At 50.7% G+C, this 18,312-nt stretch overlaps 1 protein-coding gene across 24 annotated transcripts in view; it reads left to right on the forward strand.

The window, feature by feature from the left end:
• The first annotated feature begins 4,977 nt into the window (after window positions 1–4,977).
• AFDN (afadin, adherens junction formation factor) overlaps window positions 4,978–18,312 on the forward strand; it is a 93,353-nt gene continuing 80,018 nt past the window's right edge. For all 24 annotated transcript variants that reach the window (XM_084890918.1, XM_084890928.1, XM_084890936.1 and 21 more), the window contains exon 1: window positions 4,978–5,411. In XM_084890918.1, the coding sequence (XP_084747044.1) occupies window positions 5,307–5,411 (105 nt within the window). In that variant the 5' untranslated portion in view covers window positions 4,978–5,306. The remainder of the gene's footprint in view (window positions 5,412–18,312) is intronic.

Consider the following 18,312-nt stretch of genomic DNA (forward strand, 5'->3'; position numbering starts at 1 on the left):
GGCTGCGGTCAGTGCCGGGCTCAGGGCCGCGCACCCAGTGCGCTGAGTGTGAACGTTAAACAGCTGGGGCGGCGGCCTCCGCTCTCCGGTCCATGCCAGTAACGGGGCGGCGGCCCTTCCGAGGCTTCTCTGCGTCGCCCCCGCCCAGGGGGTCCCTGGGGCGGCACCCGGCGAGGCCTCGAGCCCAGGTGCGGGAGTGGCGGGCGGGAGAGGGGCCTGTGTCCTGCGGTCACCAGGCTGGTCTGCGGGGCCCAGAGGAGGGGCGCAGGCTCCCCGCTTCCGCACCCTCCGTTTCTCACTCGCTGGCCTGTGACCCCGTCCTCACCTGGGGGTGCAGTCACCTCTGGTCTGTCACCCCGTCCTCACCTGGGGGTGAGGTCACCACTGGTCTGTCACCCTGTCCTCACCTGGGGGTGAGGTCACCTGCTGATCTGTGACCCCGTCCTCACCTGGGGGTGAGGTCACCTCTGGCCTGTGACCCCGTCCTCACCTGGGGGTGCAGGCACCTCTGGTCTGTCACCCCGTCCTCAGCTGAGGGTGCAGGCACCTCTGGTCTGTCAATTCGGTCCCTATCTGGGGGTGAATTCCTCTTCGCTATCAGTGGTGTAGATTAGGTTTCTGAACAGAGACATGGCTTTATGCACCCCACTGCTTGGGAGGGACATTTGTGGGAAGCCGATGTTGGTAAAAATATGGAAGTTAATTTTCCAAAGGCTGGTGGTCATGCTGGGAGGTTTCCCCATCCAGAATTTTATTAAAACCTTGCAATAATTAAAAAATAAATAAATAACCCGGTCCTGTGGTATTAAGAGAAAAGCGAGGGATGTGGCCAATAGACCCTCCCCTCCCCCAGCTGGTGGGCGGAGGATGATGTAACCTGCACCTGCGGCCGAACATCCCTGAGCACCTACCCAGGCACCTTACATGGACTGGACACTGAACCGCCAATCAGCACCTGCCAAACACCCTCAGCCCCGATTCCTAAGTCCCTAAGTGCCTAATCATGTGCCTTCCAGGAAACCACCAATCAGAGGTGCCGAGTGCCCTAAGCCCCGTCCCTTCCCTCAACTCCCCTCAAAAGGCGTGCTCCCCCTGCACGTATTGCTCCCCGGAGAGGCAGCCCGGCAGGTCCTCCTCCTCCAATGAAGCCTGTGTCCTGGTGTTCGGCCTCGGTCTGGTCTTTCAGAAGCCAGAGTCCAGTGGCTTAGTGCGAGCCGGCATCGGGCAGTAGCTGCCTGGCCTCTGGGGAAGGAAGGGGCTTGGGAAACAGAAGATGGAGAGCGGGACCCCGTAATGGCAGGTGGCCGACGCCGGGGCAGGGGCAGCCCCTGGGTCCTCGCTCCCAGGAAAGGCCCCTGAGTCCCTCCTCGGGCCTCCCCCGAAGCACGCGGCCCGCGTTAGAGATGATGGTCGATTTCCCCCGAGGGGAAGGTGTGGACCGAGAGACGCTGCTTCAGCTTTGTCCTCAGAGCGGCTTCCAGGTGCCTGACCAGGGCTCGCCCTTCCATCCCGATGGGAAACCCCCAATGACCTCAGGGAGCCTGCATGGTGTCGGCAGCTGCTGGAGGTGCAGAATGAGTCACGATTGCCAACACCTGACTTGGGCTTCTGGTTTGCCGGAGGAAGCTTTGAGAATCTCACTTGGTGCTGAGACACTTCTGGGGGCTCTCCCCTCCCTCCCAGAAGACGAGAAACGCAGGCACCAAGCGGCCTGGGTCCCGGGACAGGTACCAAACCCGCCGTCTCTCGGGGCCATCGCTGATCCTGTGCTGAGCCACAGCTGCAGGCTCCTGGGAGCAGAGGTGCAGGTCATGCTGAGGGACACCCTCCCCCCCATGCACGAATTTCATGCACCGGGCCTCTAGTTTGATTACTATATTGAAATATGTAAATTATTGGTGGTTAAAAAATTAAATGTTCAATAGGTCGTTAAGTGGGCTGATATATTTGCATAATTTGTTCCTCCAAGATGGGATCAGCTCCTAACGTCTCCCCTGTCACTTCCTGTTTCCTGGAGCCAGTGAACACTGGGGCAGGAATACGTTTACTATTGTATGTTTGTTTGGCCTTAGACCTTGGTTTTCAAAATATTTCCAAAAATGTTTTTAATGTTCAAAGCTTAACCAAAACTTTAAAAAACATCATAGTGTCATATATACAGGTGTCTCAAAAAAAGTGTATACATACTTTAACAGTGGATAGTCCAATTTTACAAGGAAATGTATTTTAACAAATACTGCCTTTATAATTATTCAAAATGTTTGTATACTTTTATGGGATACCATATATACATGTATATATGTGTATACACACACACACACACACACACACACACACACTGAGTGGCCAGATTATTATGATCTCTGAACGCATAGTAATCTGGCCACTCATTTTGTGTGTGTGTGTGTGTGTGTGTGTGTGTGTGTGTATAATTTTTTTTTAGAGGTCTGGTGCATGAATTCGTGCATGGGTGGGGACTGGCCAGCCTGGCCAGGGGAGGGGACATGGATGGTTGGCCAGCCTGCCTGCTGGTCAAACTCCTAGCCAAGGGGACAAATGTGCATGTTAGCCTTTTTATTATATAGCGGCCAGATTATAAAGTGGAAAATAAAAATTTAGAAACTTATATTTTTTAAAAATTAACCTTTTCCAGCCTTTCCCAATGCAGCCTTGTTCTTCCTCTCACACTCCGTTTCTCTGTAAGGTGGGGATGATAACATATCCCACGGGATCTTATTTTTATCAGCACTCCTGGAGCACTTAAACACAATTTCTTAAACGTGTCAGGACAGCAGGTACTCTACGGAGGCCAGGCTGCTTTTAAAACGTTACCAATAAGCCACCATGGGTTGGGACCAGGAGTTGTAGCTTGGGCATCACTACACTTACACACGATACCAGTGGGGTTTTCAATGAGTCAGAAAAACACTAGCAGTTCGCACGGGTACGTGGCCGTCTCTGGGTGTGCGGTCCCGTGTGCCATCGTCTTTCACACAGAGGCCCTGCAGGAGGCCACCCTTCTGGCCTCCAGATGCTGCTTCCCTCCCTCGCAGAGACCCCGTGCTCTTCCCGGGCCACCAGCGACGTCACTGCCAGCTTCACAAGCCGATTTCGTCCTCTTGGAGCCAAGTCACTCCTGGTGGCAGCATCGCCAGGAATAAAGCTCTTTCTGTTAAAATTCCGCCGAAACTGGGTCTGACAACCCGCGTGGCTCGTGTGGAACCTCGCCGAGACAGCGCCTGCCGCATGGACGCCGGGGTGCCCGCCGCAGACCGGAACAACACGCAGCTACTCGAGTCTCTCCAGAAGCATAAGGGGACAGAACGCCAGCACACGAGGAGGGCATTCCCACCGACGCCTTTCCGCCAGTCACCGCGCCTTTATTTCGAGAAAGAAGACCAGATAGAGGTCCATTGAAGGCTCCGTCCCCATGGCACTGGTTCAACACCTCGGGCCTCTGGCTGAAAAGCCTCCTTATGCGGCGCTGGGCTGGGCAGCAGAGAGCGGGCTGGGGACAAAGCCCAGCAGGAGCCCAGAATCCCCACGGCTGGAGAGAAATTATCTCCGGGATGGAACAAAGTAATGACGGAATAAAGAGGCTTTGTCCCAGCAGCTCCCTGTTTCCATTCCTCAGCTCCAGGCATTCCAGAGACGCAGGCTTTCTGCTACAACACAGGGTGGCAGGGTGAGAGGCCCCGTTACTGCATGGGGATTATCCTAGGGGAATATGTTCTGCAGCCAGTTTTTTTTTTTTTTTTTTTTTTTTTTTTTTTTGGCGGGGGGTGAAGAGGGAGCAATTGAAAACACCCAAAGAGGCCCTAGCCGGGTGGCTCAGTTGATGAAAGCCTCGTCTGGATACACCAGGCTTGCAGGTTCAATCCCTGGTCAGGGCACACACAAGAATCAACCAATAAATGCATGACACATCAATGTTTCTCTCTCTCTCAAATCAATCAATAATTTTTTTTTTTTTAAAAACCCAAAAAATCCAAAGAAACATCTCTAAAATTTACAAAACAGCCCTGACTGGTTTGGCTCAGTGGATGGAGCGTCGGCCTGCAGACTGAGGATCCCAGGTTCAATTCCAGTCAAGGGCATATACCTTTGTTGCGGGCACATCCTCAGTGGGAGGTGTGTAGGAGGCAGCTGATGGATGTTTCTCTCTCATAGATGTTTCTAACTCTATCCCTCTCCCTTCCTCTCTGTAAAAATTCAATGAAATATATTTTAAAAATAAAATATACAGATCATGCTGTGAAAATGAACCTTGGGTGTGCATCTGCCGGGGCGGACTTAGAGGCTGTCCTGCAGTATACACGCCCGCTCCTCCCATTATTGGTTATTTTCTTTTTATTTTTCTTTGTTATTTTTTAACGTTGGGGCCTGGTCTGTCCATGCAGCCTCCTGGGTGCGACCTGGAAGCTGTGTTCCCAGCACAGCAACCCGGAGGCGCCGGGGGCGGGCGAGCACCTGGGCCTGGGAGGAGCGGGAGATTTCAAACCTGCCCGCTGACCCCGAGCGCGGGGTGACCGCCCGGAGGAAGGACGCCGGGGAGGTCGGTGCGGTCTGGCCCGCCGCCAGGGAGTCGCCCCGGGGGACACGCTCACATCGGGGACACCGGCGGCGGGAGGGCGGGCGGAGGGCGCGGGCCTCCGGGGCGGGCGGCGCGGCCTGGCTCGGACTCCCCACGCCCGGCCGCGGGTCCGGACACCGGGTGTGCCCCGTCCGCCCGCAGCTGGGCCCCGGCACCTTCGGGACCAGCACCTCTGGGACCCACCCGCCGGCCCGAGGGGCCGCCCTGGGGACCCGCACCCCCGCGCCGGGCCCGGGGCAGCGGCGGCGCAAGCGGGAGGCGCAGGGTGCGAGGCGGCGCGCGCAGCTGCACCTAGCGGAGGCGCCGAGGTGCGGCCTTGCGCGTGCGCGGGGCCGTGCGCGGGGCGGGGGCGCGCACGGCGGCGGGCGGGGCGGGCGGCGCGTGCGGGCGCGCAGGGCGCACACCGGCCGGCGGGGCTGCGGCGGCGGCTGAGGCGGCTGAGGCGGCGGGAGCTGAGGCGGCCGGAGGCTGAGGCTTCCCGGAGTCGGAGGCGGCGGGTCGGCCGAGGCGCCGCGGAGCCGGAGCCGGAGCCAGAGGGGAGCGCGTGGAGCCGGAGCCGCGGAGGCCGAGGAGCAGGGCGGCGGGAGGCGGCCGAGCGCGCGGGGAGCCGGGCCCGCCGACCTGAGGGCGCGCGGTCCGGCCCGGCCACACCCGCGCCCGCGCCCCCGGCCCCGACCCCCGCGGCGCCCGGCGGAGGAGCGCGGCCGCCAGGATGTCGGCGGGCGGCCGCGAGGAGGAGCGGCGGAAGCTGGCGGACATCATCCACCACTGGAACGCCAACCGGCTGGACCTGTTCGAGATCAGCCAGCCCACCGAGGTGCGCCGGCCTCCCCTCCGCCGCCCCGCGACCCCCCGCGGGCCCCCTCATGTGCCACCCGGCCGCCTCCGGGCCCCCAGCCCCAGCCCCGGGGCCCGGGCCGCGCGGGGCGGTCACCTGTGCCGGGCCGGGGCGGGGTTCCGGGCCGGGGGCCTGGGCCGGAGGCGGGGGTCGCGGTCCCAGGGGCCCAGCGCTGGGCCGGGCGGACGCCGGGGGCGGGTCTGGGCCCGGTGTGGGGGGTCCGGGTCCGGGCCCGGTGTGGGGGGTCCGGGTCCGGGTCGGGTGGCGGCCGGGCCGCGGCGAGGCCCCTCGGCCTGCGGGGCCGGGGGAGGGCGTGGTCGGGCCGGTTCTGTCCGTCTCCCCGGACCGCGGCCCGGTTCGGGCGCCCGCCGGGCCGGGACCTTTGTCACTCGGGCACGTGACGGCGCTGTGCCCGGCGGAGGGGGACTGGGGTGCCCGGGCGCCGCAGACTCGGGGTGCGCGGCGCGGCGGGGCGGGGGCGGGCGGGAAAGTTGTGCGGTGGCTTCGCCCGCACCGCAGGGGGCCGGGCTCCGGGGAGCGCCGCTCCGGTGGCGGCCGGGCCGGAGGGCGGGGGGCTCCGGGGAGGCCCGGGCCGGGGGGCGGGGGGCCCGGAAGGCCGGGTCGCTCCCCGCTCCGCGTCCCCCGAGCCCCGGGGAGCCGCGCCGGCAGACAATGGTGGCGGCGGCGGCGGAGCTGCCCGGAGCGTGGAGCAGGTTTCCAGGGAGCGGCTGGGCGGGAGGGGACCGGGGCCGGCTCTTCCCCCAAACGTGTGGAGCTGGTCCCTGGGGAGCGCGGCTGACCAGCGGGAACCCCGCAGCCCGGCCGGGCCTCCGGGTCCCGGAACGGCGTCTGCTCACGGCCACGGTCTGGGGGCCCGTCCCTGGCGCCGGCCTGGGCGCACCTGGGACCCGGGCCTGAGACCTGATCCCGCCGAGCGCCACCCGCGTCTGTCTCTGAGCAAGGACCCTGCTCCCTGGAGCCAGGGGTGCGCCTGCAGGGTGAGCCCTGGGCCTCAGCTCAGGGGGGGAGCCACTCTGCACCCAGACTTCCTGGGTGCCGAGCCCCCGCAGCCCGTGGAGGCTGCACTGCAGAGGGTGCTCTGCCCCCGCTGTGCCCAGTGCTGTGCCCCTGGGGGGTGCTGACAGCCCCCCCACGGGAGAGAAGTTGCTGTGCCTCCCGGGGAGGTGCTGACAGCCCCCCCATGGGGAGAACTCTCACTCGGGGTGCCTGGTGGTCAGCGTTATTGCTGTGTTTTTTTGTTGTGTTCCCAGCCCACTGAAGGTAGGCGAGGCTGAGCTGTGGTGTTGGGTAGGTTATGTCTATTCAATGCATTTTCGATTCACTTTATTTTCACAAAGGATGGGTTTAATAGGCTGTAACCCATTGTAAGGCAAGCGAGCGAGCATCTGTGTAGATTTTGGGGTTCAGGTAGCCCACTTGAACATGATGTGTTACGTTACTGCGGATTGACCACTCGCCGTCCATGCTTTTCTGAGTTAGGTGCTCATGAGGAAGTTGGTATGTGTGTTCCTGGACTTCCCCCCGGCTTTGGGAAGGTGACGGCAGTCAGTGGCTCTCAGGGTCACGTTGTCTTTCAGAAGAATGAATTCATTTTTCTTGTCTCTGGTTTAAAAAATTCGGACGTAAAATATTATCTTGGCACAGAGTTGTTTTTCTGCCTGAATGGGTCTATTTATCATTGTTTTTCGGGAGATTTACCATGTCTGGTTGAGGAAAGGAATATTTTTTCAGTTTAGTAATAAGCACTTAATGCAGTTTACTCTTTGGAATTTTAAATTGAGTTGGTGCTTTAAAAACTCCTAAATCGGGACATTTGATAGTTCTCTGATTTCACTAAGTTCTGTTTGTAAGCGCCCAGTTGCCGGTTCCTGTTTCCTTACATGTGGGCGTTGGTTGCAGTAACGTGGCCTGTCAGTGGGAGAGCCACTGCTTTGGTGGTTACTCTGCAGGTGAAAAGCCTACCTGTTTGTTTTGTTGAAGCAAAACAAACGTTGAAGAACTTTTTCATTTCGTTCCTCCCCTCTTATTCCTGAACAGTTCTGTTTTTATAAATGATATCCAGGATTTATTAGAAGGCTTTTCATGATGAAATAAGTTGTTTTTGAATGCCCATACGCTGTTTTCTCATTGTCTGGTTTCTAGGTCTCACTTCCTATTGCGTTTTCTAGAGCAGCTTTGCAATACCATTACACTTATTCTGGTCTTGAAGTTAAGCTCTGCGTTTAATGTGCTGGAACTTTTTCACTGTGACCTATCCAGTAGGTAAACGCATGTCATGTTAGATAAGTCACTATTTCAGTGTCAGTTGGTTTTATCTAAATGCCTGAAATTTTTTACCATCTTGACGAATTTTTCTATCGGGCTATCACAAATCCTATTTCTTAGTTTTCTATAAGTCTGCTAGCTCTCTGCTAGCGTTTATTGTGCTCAGCAAGTGGTGAACAAATTCACTGCAGAATTTGATTTGTAGGAATGAGTGATAGACCTTATGCTTATATGTTAGTGTAATCTTGTGTATGTGCATGAGAGCATACTGGTGGTTTGTTTCCTTTTTTGGGAGGTACAGTGATCAGTATCTGTTAACAACCCCTACAGCTGCATTGATCATTTACAATTGGCGGTTTCCCGCAGCCTTGATAACCGCTGATAATCCTGTGGTTTCTGTTTAGGATGATAAGCTTGGCTTTTGGATTACATTCACTTTTTAAGAAAATCAGAATATGTTTTAAAATCAACCTGGTTATGTTTGCTTTTTCTTTCTCATTCGTATTTGGATGCATAAGGAGGGCTTCCAAGAAAAAGCAGGTCATCTTGTCATCTTTTATCACCACGTATTTTTCAGCCCCTCCTCAGTTGGATCCTAGATTCTTTTAGAATTTTCAGATGAACTGATGACCAAACTCGGTGTTGACATATTATCACGGGGAGATTGATTTTAAGCTGAATTAATGTCTTTGTTATTGTGGAACATGATGGCTGGTAACACAAGCTTCTTGAAGCTGTTAGTCCGTCCTTTTCTGTTAGTGATGTTAAGGTGTCAGTCACTTCTGTTGGGGGTTTCTGATGCCTTCGTGTGGGCTAGTGCTTCTTGCTGGTCCTCACTTCCCAGCATCCTCCAGGCCTCTGAGAGCAGCACCCTCAGGCCTCCTGTCCTGTGGTGTCCGTTCTTAACTTGGACCTGTACTGTGGTTACAGCTGAGGTCCTCTGTCTCTGTCCCTGGCCATCTATGAAGGCAAGAGTTCAGAGTGCTGTTTTAAATTATTCTAACGACTATCATTGGTAGGTGCCCAATAAATATATTGTGGAAAGAATATTGAATATTGCTTTCTTTGTGTGCTGGCAAGACGTGGGATATATGCTTTTAGAAAACAGTGAAATTGTCTGTTAGGTTATTAAGTATTGAAGACCAGGCTTTCAAGTCTCATTCTTTTGTATAAAGCTTAAACTAAATGCAGAAGCTATGCTAGCTAGTTGACCACTTTGCTTCATGAGATATTTCTTAAAGTCATTTCTTTTGTTTATTGTTTCTTGAGTTCACTGCCTTCTTTTTTCACTGATGAGAAAAATAACCTAGAATTACATATACTGTACCAAAGGTGAATATTTTAATACTTTTTTAACTTGAAAAAATATTTACTTTTTATTACTACTTCTAAGAATAGTTGGTTGTTTAATGCTCTGATTGATCTTGAGACGTAACGTGGTGGTGATTCATATCACCCAGAGGGGTGTGTAAAATATAACGCCTGGCTTGTCAGCAGAGGCGGGTGAAGTCTCTGGTGAAAGAGTTACCAATCACATAACTTAGGCTCAGCCTGTGTTCCAGACCAGTGCTTAGTGGCAGCTCTGTGATCATACGACTTAACCTAGATTTGAAGCTATTTAAAAATAAGAGTTGTATTATTATTGTACATTAGCCCTTCGGAAGGTCTTTTTTCTGGTGATTAATGTATAATGAGATAGTTGCCAATGGTGTGTTTTTAGTATTTATAGGTATATTTGTTCCTTTTAAAAAATATATATATTTTATTGATTTTTTACAGAGAGGAAGAGAGAGGGATAGAGAGTTAGAAACATCGATGAGAGAGAATCATCGATCATCTGCCTCTTGCACATCCCCTACTGGGAATGTGCCTGCAACCACGGTACATGCCCTTGTCTGGAATCGAACCTGGGACCTTTCAGTCCACAGGCCGATGCTTTATCCATTGAGCCAAACCGGTTTCGGCCCTTAAAAAAAAAAAATAAATAAAATAAATAAATAAATAAATATATATATATATATATATATATATATATATATATATATACACATACACACACACATACATACACACACACACATACATACACACACACAACTTGAACCTCGGTGGCGATTATAAACTTTATTTCCTGGAATGACTGGTTAAGGTTTATATTTGTAGGGTGTGTGTGCGCGCTTGAATCTGAGGTAGAGACCTTGTCTAGCATTGTTTAGTTATCTTAAATTAAAACTCTATCTAGACTAGCTTCAATTTGCTATCTTCCTGCCAGTGAATAACTTTACTTGATGCAGCTTACAGACTCCCTGGCACGCACAGGCTGTAACTATAGGCTTTTTAGAGCCATTACATTTTGGATGAGGTTAATGGAGGAATACTAGTGGAAACAGTCTTTTCAGGTTTCTGAAAAAATATGAACCACAGAAGCTCAGGATATGGTACCAAATGGGCGGGAACCGTAAGAACAAGGGTTTCTGGTTTGTTCTTGGGGATTTACTTGAGCAATGGTAGCATGTAAAACATTATTACTCAGTGTTGGTGGTTAATTTGTTTACAGATGGTTTTACCAGACTTAACTCTGGCATAATGTCAGAAAATGCTAGCAAGTATTCTGGCAATTGTTTTGATATAAATCTGTTAACCTTTATCATAAATAAAATGGCTATGCAAATAATGTGTGTGGAGCATAAAATAAACTGACCTCTTACTTGGAAGTTCTTCCCGGGTTCGGTAGAGGGTTGGTTTTGTCCTGATGAGTTTTTTAGGACGTGGGTGTTCGTGTTGAAGATGCCCGGGCCTGGGCGGAAACTGGCTCACCTAATTCACCCGTGTATGTTAGATAGTGAGCCTGCGCTCAGCCCTGCAGACCCTGTGACCAGGTGAGCTCCCTTCACCTGGGGGCTGATACTGACCCTCTGGCAGGCCTGGCAGTTGTGGGTGGGTGTCCAGTCACAGATCGGAGGGGACAGCAGGCCAGGCGTGTGGTCAAAGCTGGCCCATCTGTATGCGCGAGCAGGGGCTTTTCCTGAGCGTTTCTGGTCCTCTCCGTGACTGACTGGCTGCGCAGGCTGGGAGAGGGAGCGGTGGGTCTGCTTGGCTCTGTCCTGGGCGAGGTTTTGTTTTAGCTCCGTGAAAACAGAACACCTCCCTCCTGTCCTGGCATGCGGGACTGACCAAAGCCGTTGTGGTTTAACTCAGAAAGCGCTGACTTGATCAGGCTAAAGTAGCAGGTGCTGAGGTTGGTGGTTTGTGAACCAGAGAGCTGTATTCGAGAAGGTGGGTTCCCACGGACGGGGGCGGGACCAGCCGAGGCTGCACATCTGCACGTCACACGTGTCCTGAAGGGACGTACCGGGACGAGCTGAGGGGAACAGTTGCCTCGGACTGTAGAACAGCCACAATTCCAGTGCTTTTACTCAGAAGACGTTTCTGTGACACTGATGTTGAGAAGGTTAGCGGTGGTGCTCACAGAAGGTGAGAAGGAGCTTGTGCTGTGCTCATTGGCAGGTGATGCTTGTAGGCTCAGTACCCACCAGACCTGGTTTTCTAAATGTCGTCCATAGCGGGGCCGCCCGGTGGATGGCATAGTGTGCCTGCCAGGACGCGAGGCGCCCGGGGAGTGTCTCCAGCCTCCAGGTGTGAGCTGGTGAACGGTTTTCTTTCCGATTCTGGAGTTTGGACTTCCTTAGTGACTGGTGCAGCACATGCCCAGGGCTTAGGCGGGCGGGACAGGACCGTCCTCTGGGGGCCTGGCATTTCCTCTGTTCTAAGGCTGTCTTCCGTGAGGATGGCGCGCTCTGCCACCATCCACAGGGCTCGGTGTGACAGGTTGTTTCCAAATGAGGTCTCATCCTGCATCACAAACGCCACCTGAAGGTGTCCTTGTTTCATAAGAGACGTGACCCCAATTAGGACCCATGGAGAAATGCTCACCGGTTGCCGTTGGGGCTATTCTGTCGGTTAAGAGCAGGGCAGTCGGCTTGTTATTCAGCAGCACAGCTTAGAGCTCTCTGTTGCTTGAGTTCATACTTGTTCTGTGGAAAGGAGGATCTGCTCTTGGCAATTTAAACCAGTTGTTCCTTCCCAAAATGCACTTCTCTTTATCCTGTTTCTCCCAGTGGTACTCGCCATGGTGACCGGCGCATCACTCTATCTCCTGACCTTTTACAGGAGAACCGATACAATTTCTACGTTTTAATTTCTGTTTGTGCCACTGTGACTGACGTTTGGTACTGAGACTGCAGACAGCTTTGTGTCTACTTCCCTGTGTTTAGGGGGACAGGAAACGGGTGCTGGTCTGACCACGGTTTGCCACGCCTGGTATTTAAGAACCATTGTGTCCTTAAAATGCGTACCGGCTACTGTACATGCGTGCTTAGTGTCAGGTCACTACATTGGGAAGTTGTCTTTCAAATGTGTTGTTTTTAGGTGGATATTGATATTATTATCTGAATAAATTCTCAGCTGTTCTCAGGTAAACGTGGGTTCCCGGGTGCGTGCTCATTCACCCACAGGTTGGAGATGCTCCTGTGCTTTTTCCTGAGATGTCCTAGAACTTGTATGTAGCTCAAATAGAAGGTCATGATACACATTCCCCAAGTGGGCGTGTAGCATATTGAACACATACCATGATTGAAAGGAGAAAAAGATACTCATGTATTTTTCTCATCAGAGATACTCCCAGGTGACAGTGTGCATGCATGGCCGTGAGAAACGTTGCAGTACAGGTTGATGCTGTGCCTTGACCTGTGCAAATTAATGTGCTGTCAGTCCCACGTCCTTACCCTGCCCATCGGTACAAACCCCGCCCAGCAGGAGAGCCTGGTGCTGTGGGCATCAGTGTGGGAAGTTTTCACCTCACAGTTGACCCGAGGGCCCACGGGATCCCAAGGATTCCTGTGCTACAGTTTGTGAGCTGCTGCCCGGAATACATAACGACAGGGTTTAAGAATTTTGGGTTGAATAGATTGGAAACAAATATTCTAATGTAGATAGTAGAGTCTATATTTTATGATGCTTTCCACCTAGGGTATGAAGTTAACAGTATGAAGAAAGGTAGATTTCAGTATTATTAATTTGGTATTTCACATACTGTTACATATTTGATGTTTTTTTTTTTAGTTTTTTTTTTACATTTATAAGTACCTATTTTAATTTTTACTAATCACACATTTACATTTTATTATTGAAGAAGACTGGTCACAACCTAGTGACAGTGGTGACCAGGCAGTTTTGCTTCTCTGACTGAGTCAGCATATAACATAGGCCACTCCTGCTTGTGGGTCAATGCTAGTCCGAGACAATTGGTGTCCTGTGCACCCCAAGTGGGTGGTGGGCGGGTGTGCTGTTAGATGTGGGCTGTGTCTGGCACTTGGTCCCCTTCCAGTGTAAGCTCTGGATTGTGCCGACTCTCACTGTGTGAGGGTGTCTTTTTTTATGTTGTTTTTGGTTCTATTTTTCCTTAGCATTATTATATTTCCTGAGAGAATGATAGAGCTGTAACCACAGTCTTTATGCTCTAAAACCTGCCATGGATAAGACAGACTTTTAATGCTTCAAAATAATACATGAACATGTCTTTAAAATGCACATCGTAAAAACAAAATGTTAGAATATTGAGTTTATGTTTAAGATGAACAAATCTTCAGATTAATTTAGCTACTCAATGGCAACTTGTTTTGTAATAAATGTGCTATTCATGGCTAGGTGCAAGTTCATTTTGAATTTTTGGTGATCATTTCCTTTTGTAGATAACATGACTAAATTATTTTGGTGATTTTAGTCACTTAGTGAAATGTGTTTATTAATAAACATTGTTTTAATTTATCAGGATAATGAGATACAGGTGAGAAATCTTACTTGCTGAACCAGTGAGTTGATAGAGGACTCATTCCTCTGCAGGCCAGCTAAGCTTCTGCTTTTTCAGGATGAGGAGCCAGCCAGGAGTACCATGGACAGGGTTTCTACCACATTGAATGTTTAGGTCTCAAATATTTTAAAATGTGTTTTTAATTTGAGTTTGGCAAAGGTAACCATGTTGAGTTCATGGTACCGATAATATGTTTTATGCCAAACTTGCTTATTTCTTTTTTTAAAAAATATTTTATTGATTTTCCACAGAGGAAGGGAGAGGGATAGAAAGCCAGAAACGTTGATGAGAGAGAAACATCGACCAGCTGCCTCCTGCACACCCCCTACTGGTGATGTGCCCACAACCAATGCACATGCCCCTGACCGGAATCAAACCTGGTACCCTTCAGTCCGCAGACCGACGCTCTATCCACTGAGCCAAACCGGTTCGGCAAACTTTCTGATTTCAATTTTAAAAAATTACTTTCATTATTACCATTTTGAAGTTACTACTTTGGGAATGTTAAGGACAATAGAATTAAGGTCAGTAAATATGGAGAAGCATGAAAAATATGTTTATTTCACCGTAGTAAGATTATATATTTAAATTTTTTTTTTTTCCTATTATGAAAATAACTAGAGGCCCAGTTCACGGATTTGTGCACGTTGAAAGGAAATTAATTAGAAGGTAGCCAGAGGGGCAGGACTGGGCGAGATGAACCAGACACGTCGTAGTCCCTCCTTGGCGGCCATACCTGGGGTGGGGCTGGGGCTCCAAGGGCATCTGTGGAGTGATCAGGGTCCCTGCGGAGACCAGCAATATGATATCCCTGAGAGGTCTCAGAGTGTGAGAGGGCACTCTGCAAAGTTGCTGTCTCTTGGCAGCTCCTATGTTGAGCATCTGGCCCCTGATGGTCATTGTGTGTCATGTTGCCTGGTTGCTTAGGCTTTTATATGTATAGTTGTCCTTATTTTAGAATATTTGGGAAATGCTTAAAGTGTACATGTATGTTTAGTTGTATCTGGTGGTTAATTATTTGTGCTTTTAACCACTACTGAGTTATATCTGTCAGGAACTTCGTTTTTAAAAACTACTTAGTTATTCTGACCAGCTGGTGTGGCACAGTGACTGTGTGTTGACCTATGAACCAGGAGATCATGGTTCAATTCCTGGTCAGGGCACATGCCCAGGTTTCGGCCTCAGTCCTCAGTAGGGGACGTGCAGGAGGCAGCCAATCAGTGATTCTCTCTCATCATTAATGTTTTTATCTCTCCTTACCTCTCTAAAATCATACAAAATTATAAAAATGTTTAAAAAAATATAGAAGCTACTGAGGTTATTCTGATAATAATTTTCATACTTAACGTTTGTGAGTGCGTACGTACTACCTGCATTTGGTGCTAATGTGAATGCTGTGTGCATCAGCTGTTAGTTCGTGTAGCGGTCCTGGGAGGCTTGCTGCTTGTGCTCTTGTCACTTTTGGAAGAAGAAACCATGGCCCAAGGAGGCATATAGCTCGCTGGAGGGTGTGCGGAGCTGGGGAGCAGGTGGTCTGACTCCGCAGCTTCCTCCTAAGCCACTACGTTTGTAGAATTAGAAAAGGTAAAAGCACTGCAGTGGAAGTTTTTTGGGGAAAAGTTTATAGAGGAATTTAGAGCGCAATTCTCTAAATTACTCTATAAACTCGCATGATTTTATAGAACAACAGAACAACAGGCATGGGGATCGCTTCTTGGCCTTTGGACTAAGATCAAGTGTAATGTAAGAGTCATGGGACCTGTTAGGTACATTTATACCACATACCATGTGCATATATGTGTAGATCTTGTGCATACATCTGTTCATGAGGCTTCATTTTCATCCTGACCTTTTAAAGCTCTGTTGTTTTAACTTCATCTTTCACATCTGAGAAGATGGTCCTGGTTCTCTGTCAGCATGGTGCATGCTCTTAGTTTCCGACCATGCACCCTGTGGCAGCCAGAAGTTGGCATAGGAGTGAAGGGTCGGAGGGGTGCTTCACTGACAGCTGTCCAGTGCCTGAGGAAAAAGAGGCAGGACCGCCCCAGGTGCTGGACTGGGGGCTCACACCTTTCTGAGGGCGTGGCTGTGACTGGGAGTTGTGGAGTGCAGGCCTTGTGTCTACCCAAGGGGCCATTTCATCGAGTCCTTTTCCCTGTCAGGTTGTAGCCCTTAAACATTCAACAACTAAACTTATTTGTTCTTGTCACTTCTAGGGCTCACTTAATTCCATAAGTTTTAATATATACATATATATGTATATATATGTATACACACACACACACACACACACACACACGCACACACTGTTATTGATTTCAGAGGAAGGGAGAGGGAGAGAGAGAGAAACGTCAATGATGAGAGAGAATCATTGACTGGCTGCCTCCTGCACAACCCCTTAGTGGGGATCGAGCCCACAACCTGGGCACATGCCCTGACCGGGAATCACCTGTGACCTCCTGGCTCATAGATCGATGTTCAACTGCTGAGCCACACCGGTTGGGCAAATTCCATAAAGTTTTCCTTACATGTTAGCTGTGACTTTCCTTAGGTAATGTTTGAATTTTAGCAGATAATTCCTTAATTGTTACTAATAGTTCCTTAATATCTGCCAAGCAAACATTTGCCTTTCCCAAACAAAAGGGAGATTTCATACAAAATGGCAGTTTTAGGGAACACCCTAGTACAGCGTTCGCCACGGGTGGTTTGTGAGGTCCGAAAGGTTGGCGACCCCTGGCCTTGTAGACTTTCTAAGGTTGTCCAGGTTCACTTCTCTGGTTTGAGTCTGTTTCCTCTTGTAAGAAACGGTGAAGCCCGGGGTTTTCCAGGGATCAGAGCCCTGACTCTAGGGGTAGAGCTGCGTGTTAGCACAGCCATGTTTGTGGCGACGGGACCCCGTGCTCCCTGCGAGGTACAGGACGGGGTGTAGGACGGGGTAGGGCACCTCCGTCTTCACCCTGTGCTCCTCCTCACTTCTATCAGCTTGATGTAGCACATGCCTGTACGTTCTTTGGCTCATATTCTAGCATAAAATAGAATTTAAAAAGCTATCTTTTTACCAAGTGGCACCCAAACCACCAAATGTTCCTGTGTGTGATTTGCACGGCTTCTGAGCGAGCTTCTGATGCTCCCGGGTGCGTTTCATCAGTGTAATGGCATTTTAGACACTTCACCTTTGGTTTGTGACCACAAACGCACGCGATTGGTATCACCAGCCTGATTCTTGGGAAACATTGTCAGTTTACATTAATACAACGATAATCATTGTTTGCTTCTATGAACTTCTGTCTGTGAGCACAAGTTTTGAAAATAGTTCAGCACCCGTATCACGGACTCAGTGGTATGAGAAATAACTTCTGTTGCATATGTGGTTTTGTTTGTCTTTTGGTGGCTTAGCCCTGTTAGAACTTGACATTTATCATAGGCTAATGCAGTATTCATTCATTCACTAATGTTTGCTGAGTGGGTGGTGTGTGTTGGGCTTTGTGAGGGACTGGGCCTACAGATGTGAAAGCATGGAGTCTGGGATCTCCCAGACGGACGGGAAGCAGACTTCCCGTGATAATGGGCCTATTGTGCCACCAGCAGAGAGCCGAGGAGGCCAAGGGCAGGCTGAGGTTGAACCTTGGTCCTCCTCTCTGTCCCATTTCCAAGGTCACTCCTTGAATAATCGCCTGCTACCTGCCAGTCACTGTGTCGTGCTGGGCATGCAACATGTAATGGACACAGGCCTTTTTTTAAACAGCCCCGTTCTAGTATGCGAGACAGATTGAAGGGCGGTGGACAGTGGGAAATGCTGTGTTTGGGTGCAGGGTGGGCAGCTGAGAGGGAGGGAGTGGCATAGAAGTGATCTGGAGGGAGGGTTAGAGAGAAGGGCCTGAATGTTCTGCTCTAACACCTGACTCCTTTCGGCCCAGCCTTCCTTGCTTCCAGTCCACTGCCCTACTAACCGCCTTTCTAGGAAGGAGCCTTGGTCTTCTTTTCTTTTTTCTTTTCTTTTTTTTTCTTTCTTTCTTTTTTTTTTTTTAATATTTTACAGAGAGGAGGAACGGAGAGAGATAGAGAGCTAGAAACGTCAATGAGAGAGAAACACTGACCACCTGCCTCCTGCACACCCCCTACCGGGGATGTGCCCGCAACCAGTGTACATGCCCTTGACCGGAATCGAACCTGGGACCTTTCAGTCTGCAGACCGATGCTCTACCACTGAGCCAAACCGGTTTAGGCGAGCCTTGGTTTTCTAACTGCCAAAACCAGCTGCCCATGGTAGGGCCATTTTCCTCTGAAGGTATTAGTCTATTGCTGTTCTTTCCTCACCACCTTGGTTGGCTCCGTTTTGCTCACCTCTCTGAGCAGTTTAAGTATGTGCATATTTAATGTTGGGGTCAGTCCTCTACTGCCCCCCCCCCGCCCCCCCAATAAAAAAGTGTCTGAATTAAGTGTGGGACCATTATCCTGAGCTCCAGAAGGCAAACTGATGTGACTGTAGCTGACATAGTGTATGTAGTTAACAGACTCTTTTAGATGTAAAAATGTGCTGATCTTCCCGGGTCCCAGGATGCTCTGCTGGAGGGACCCGTGGAGGGAGAGTCTGGTTTCAGGTGGCTCCTTGCTGTCATCCTCTTCTTTCTCCTTTGCCGGGAGGTCTGCCTGGACTTCAGATACTGGTTTGTATTGATGTGTATCGCTGTCATCACAGACTGCATAGCATATGTATCTTCTAGG

Source organism: Pipistrellus hanaki (genome assembly GCF_964339955.1).
Source record: "Pipistrellus hanaki genome assembly, chromosome: 7".
Classification (NCBI taxonomy): domain Eukaryota; kingdom Metazoa; phylum Chordata; class Mammalia; order Chiroptera; family Vespertilionidae; genus Pipistrellus; species Pipistrellus hanaki.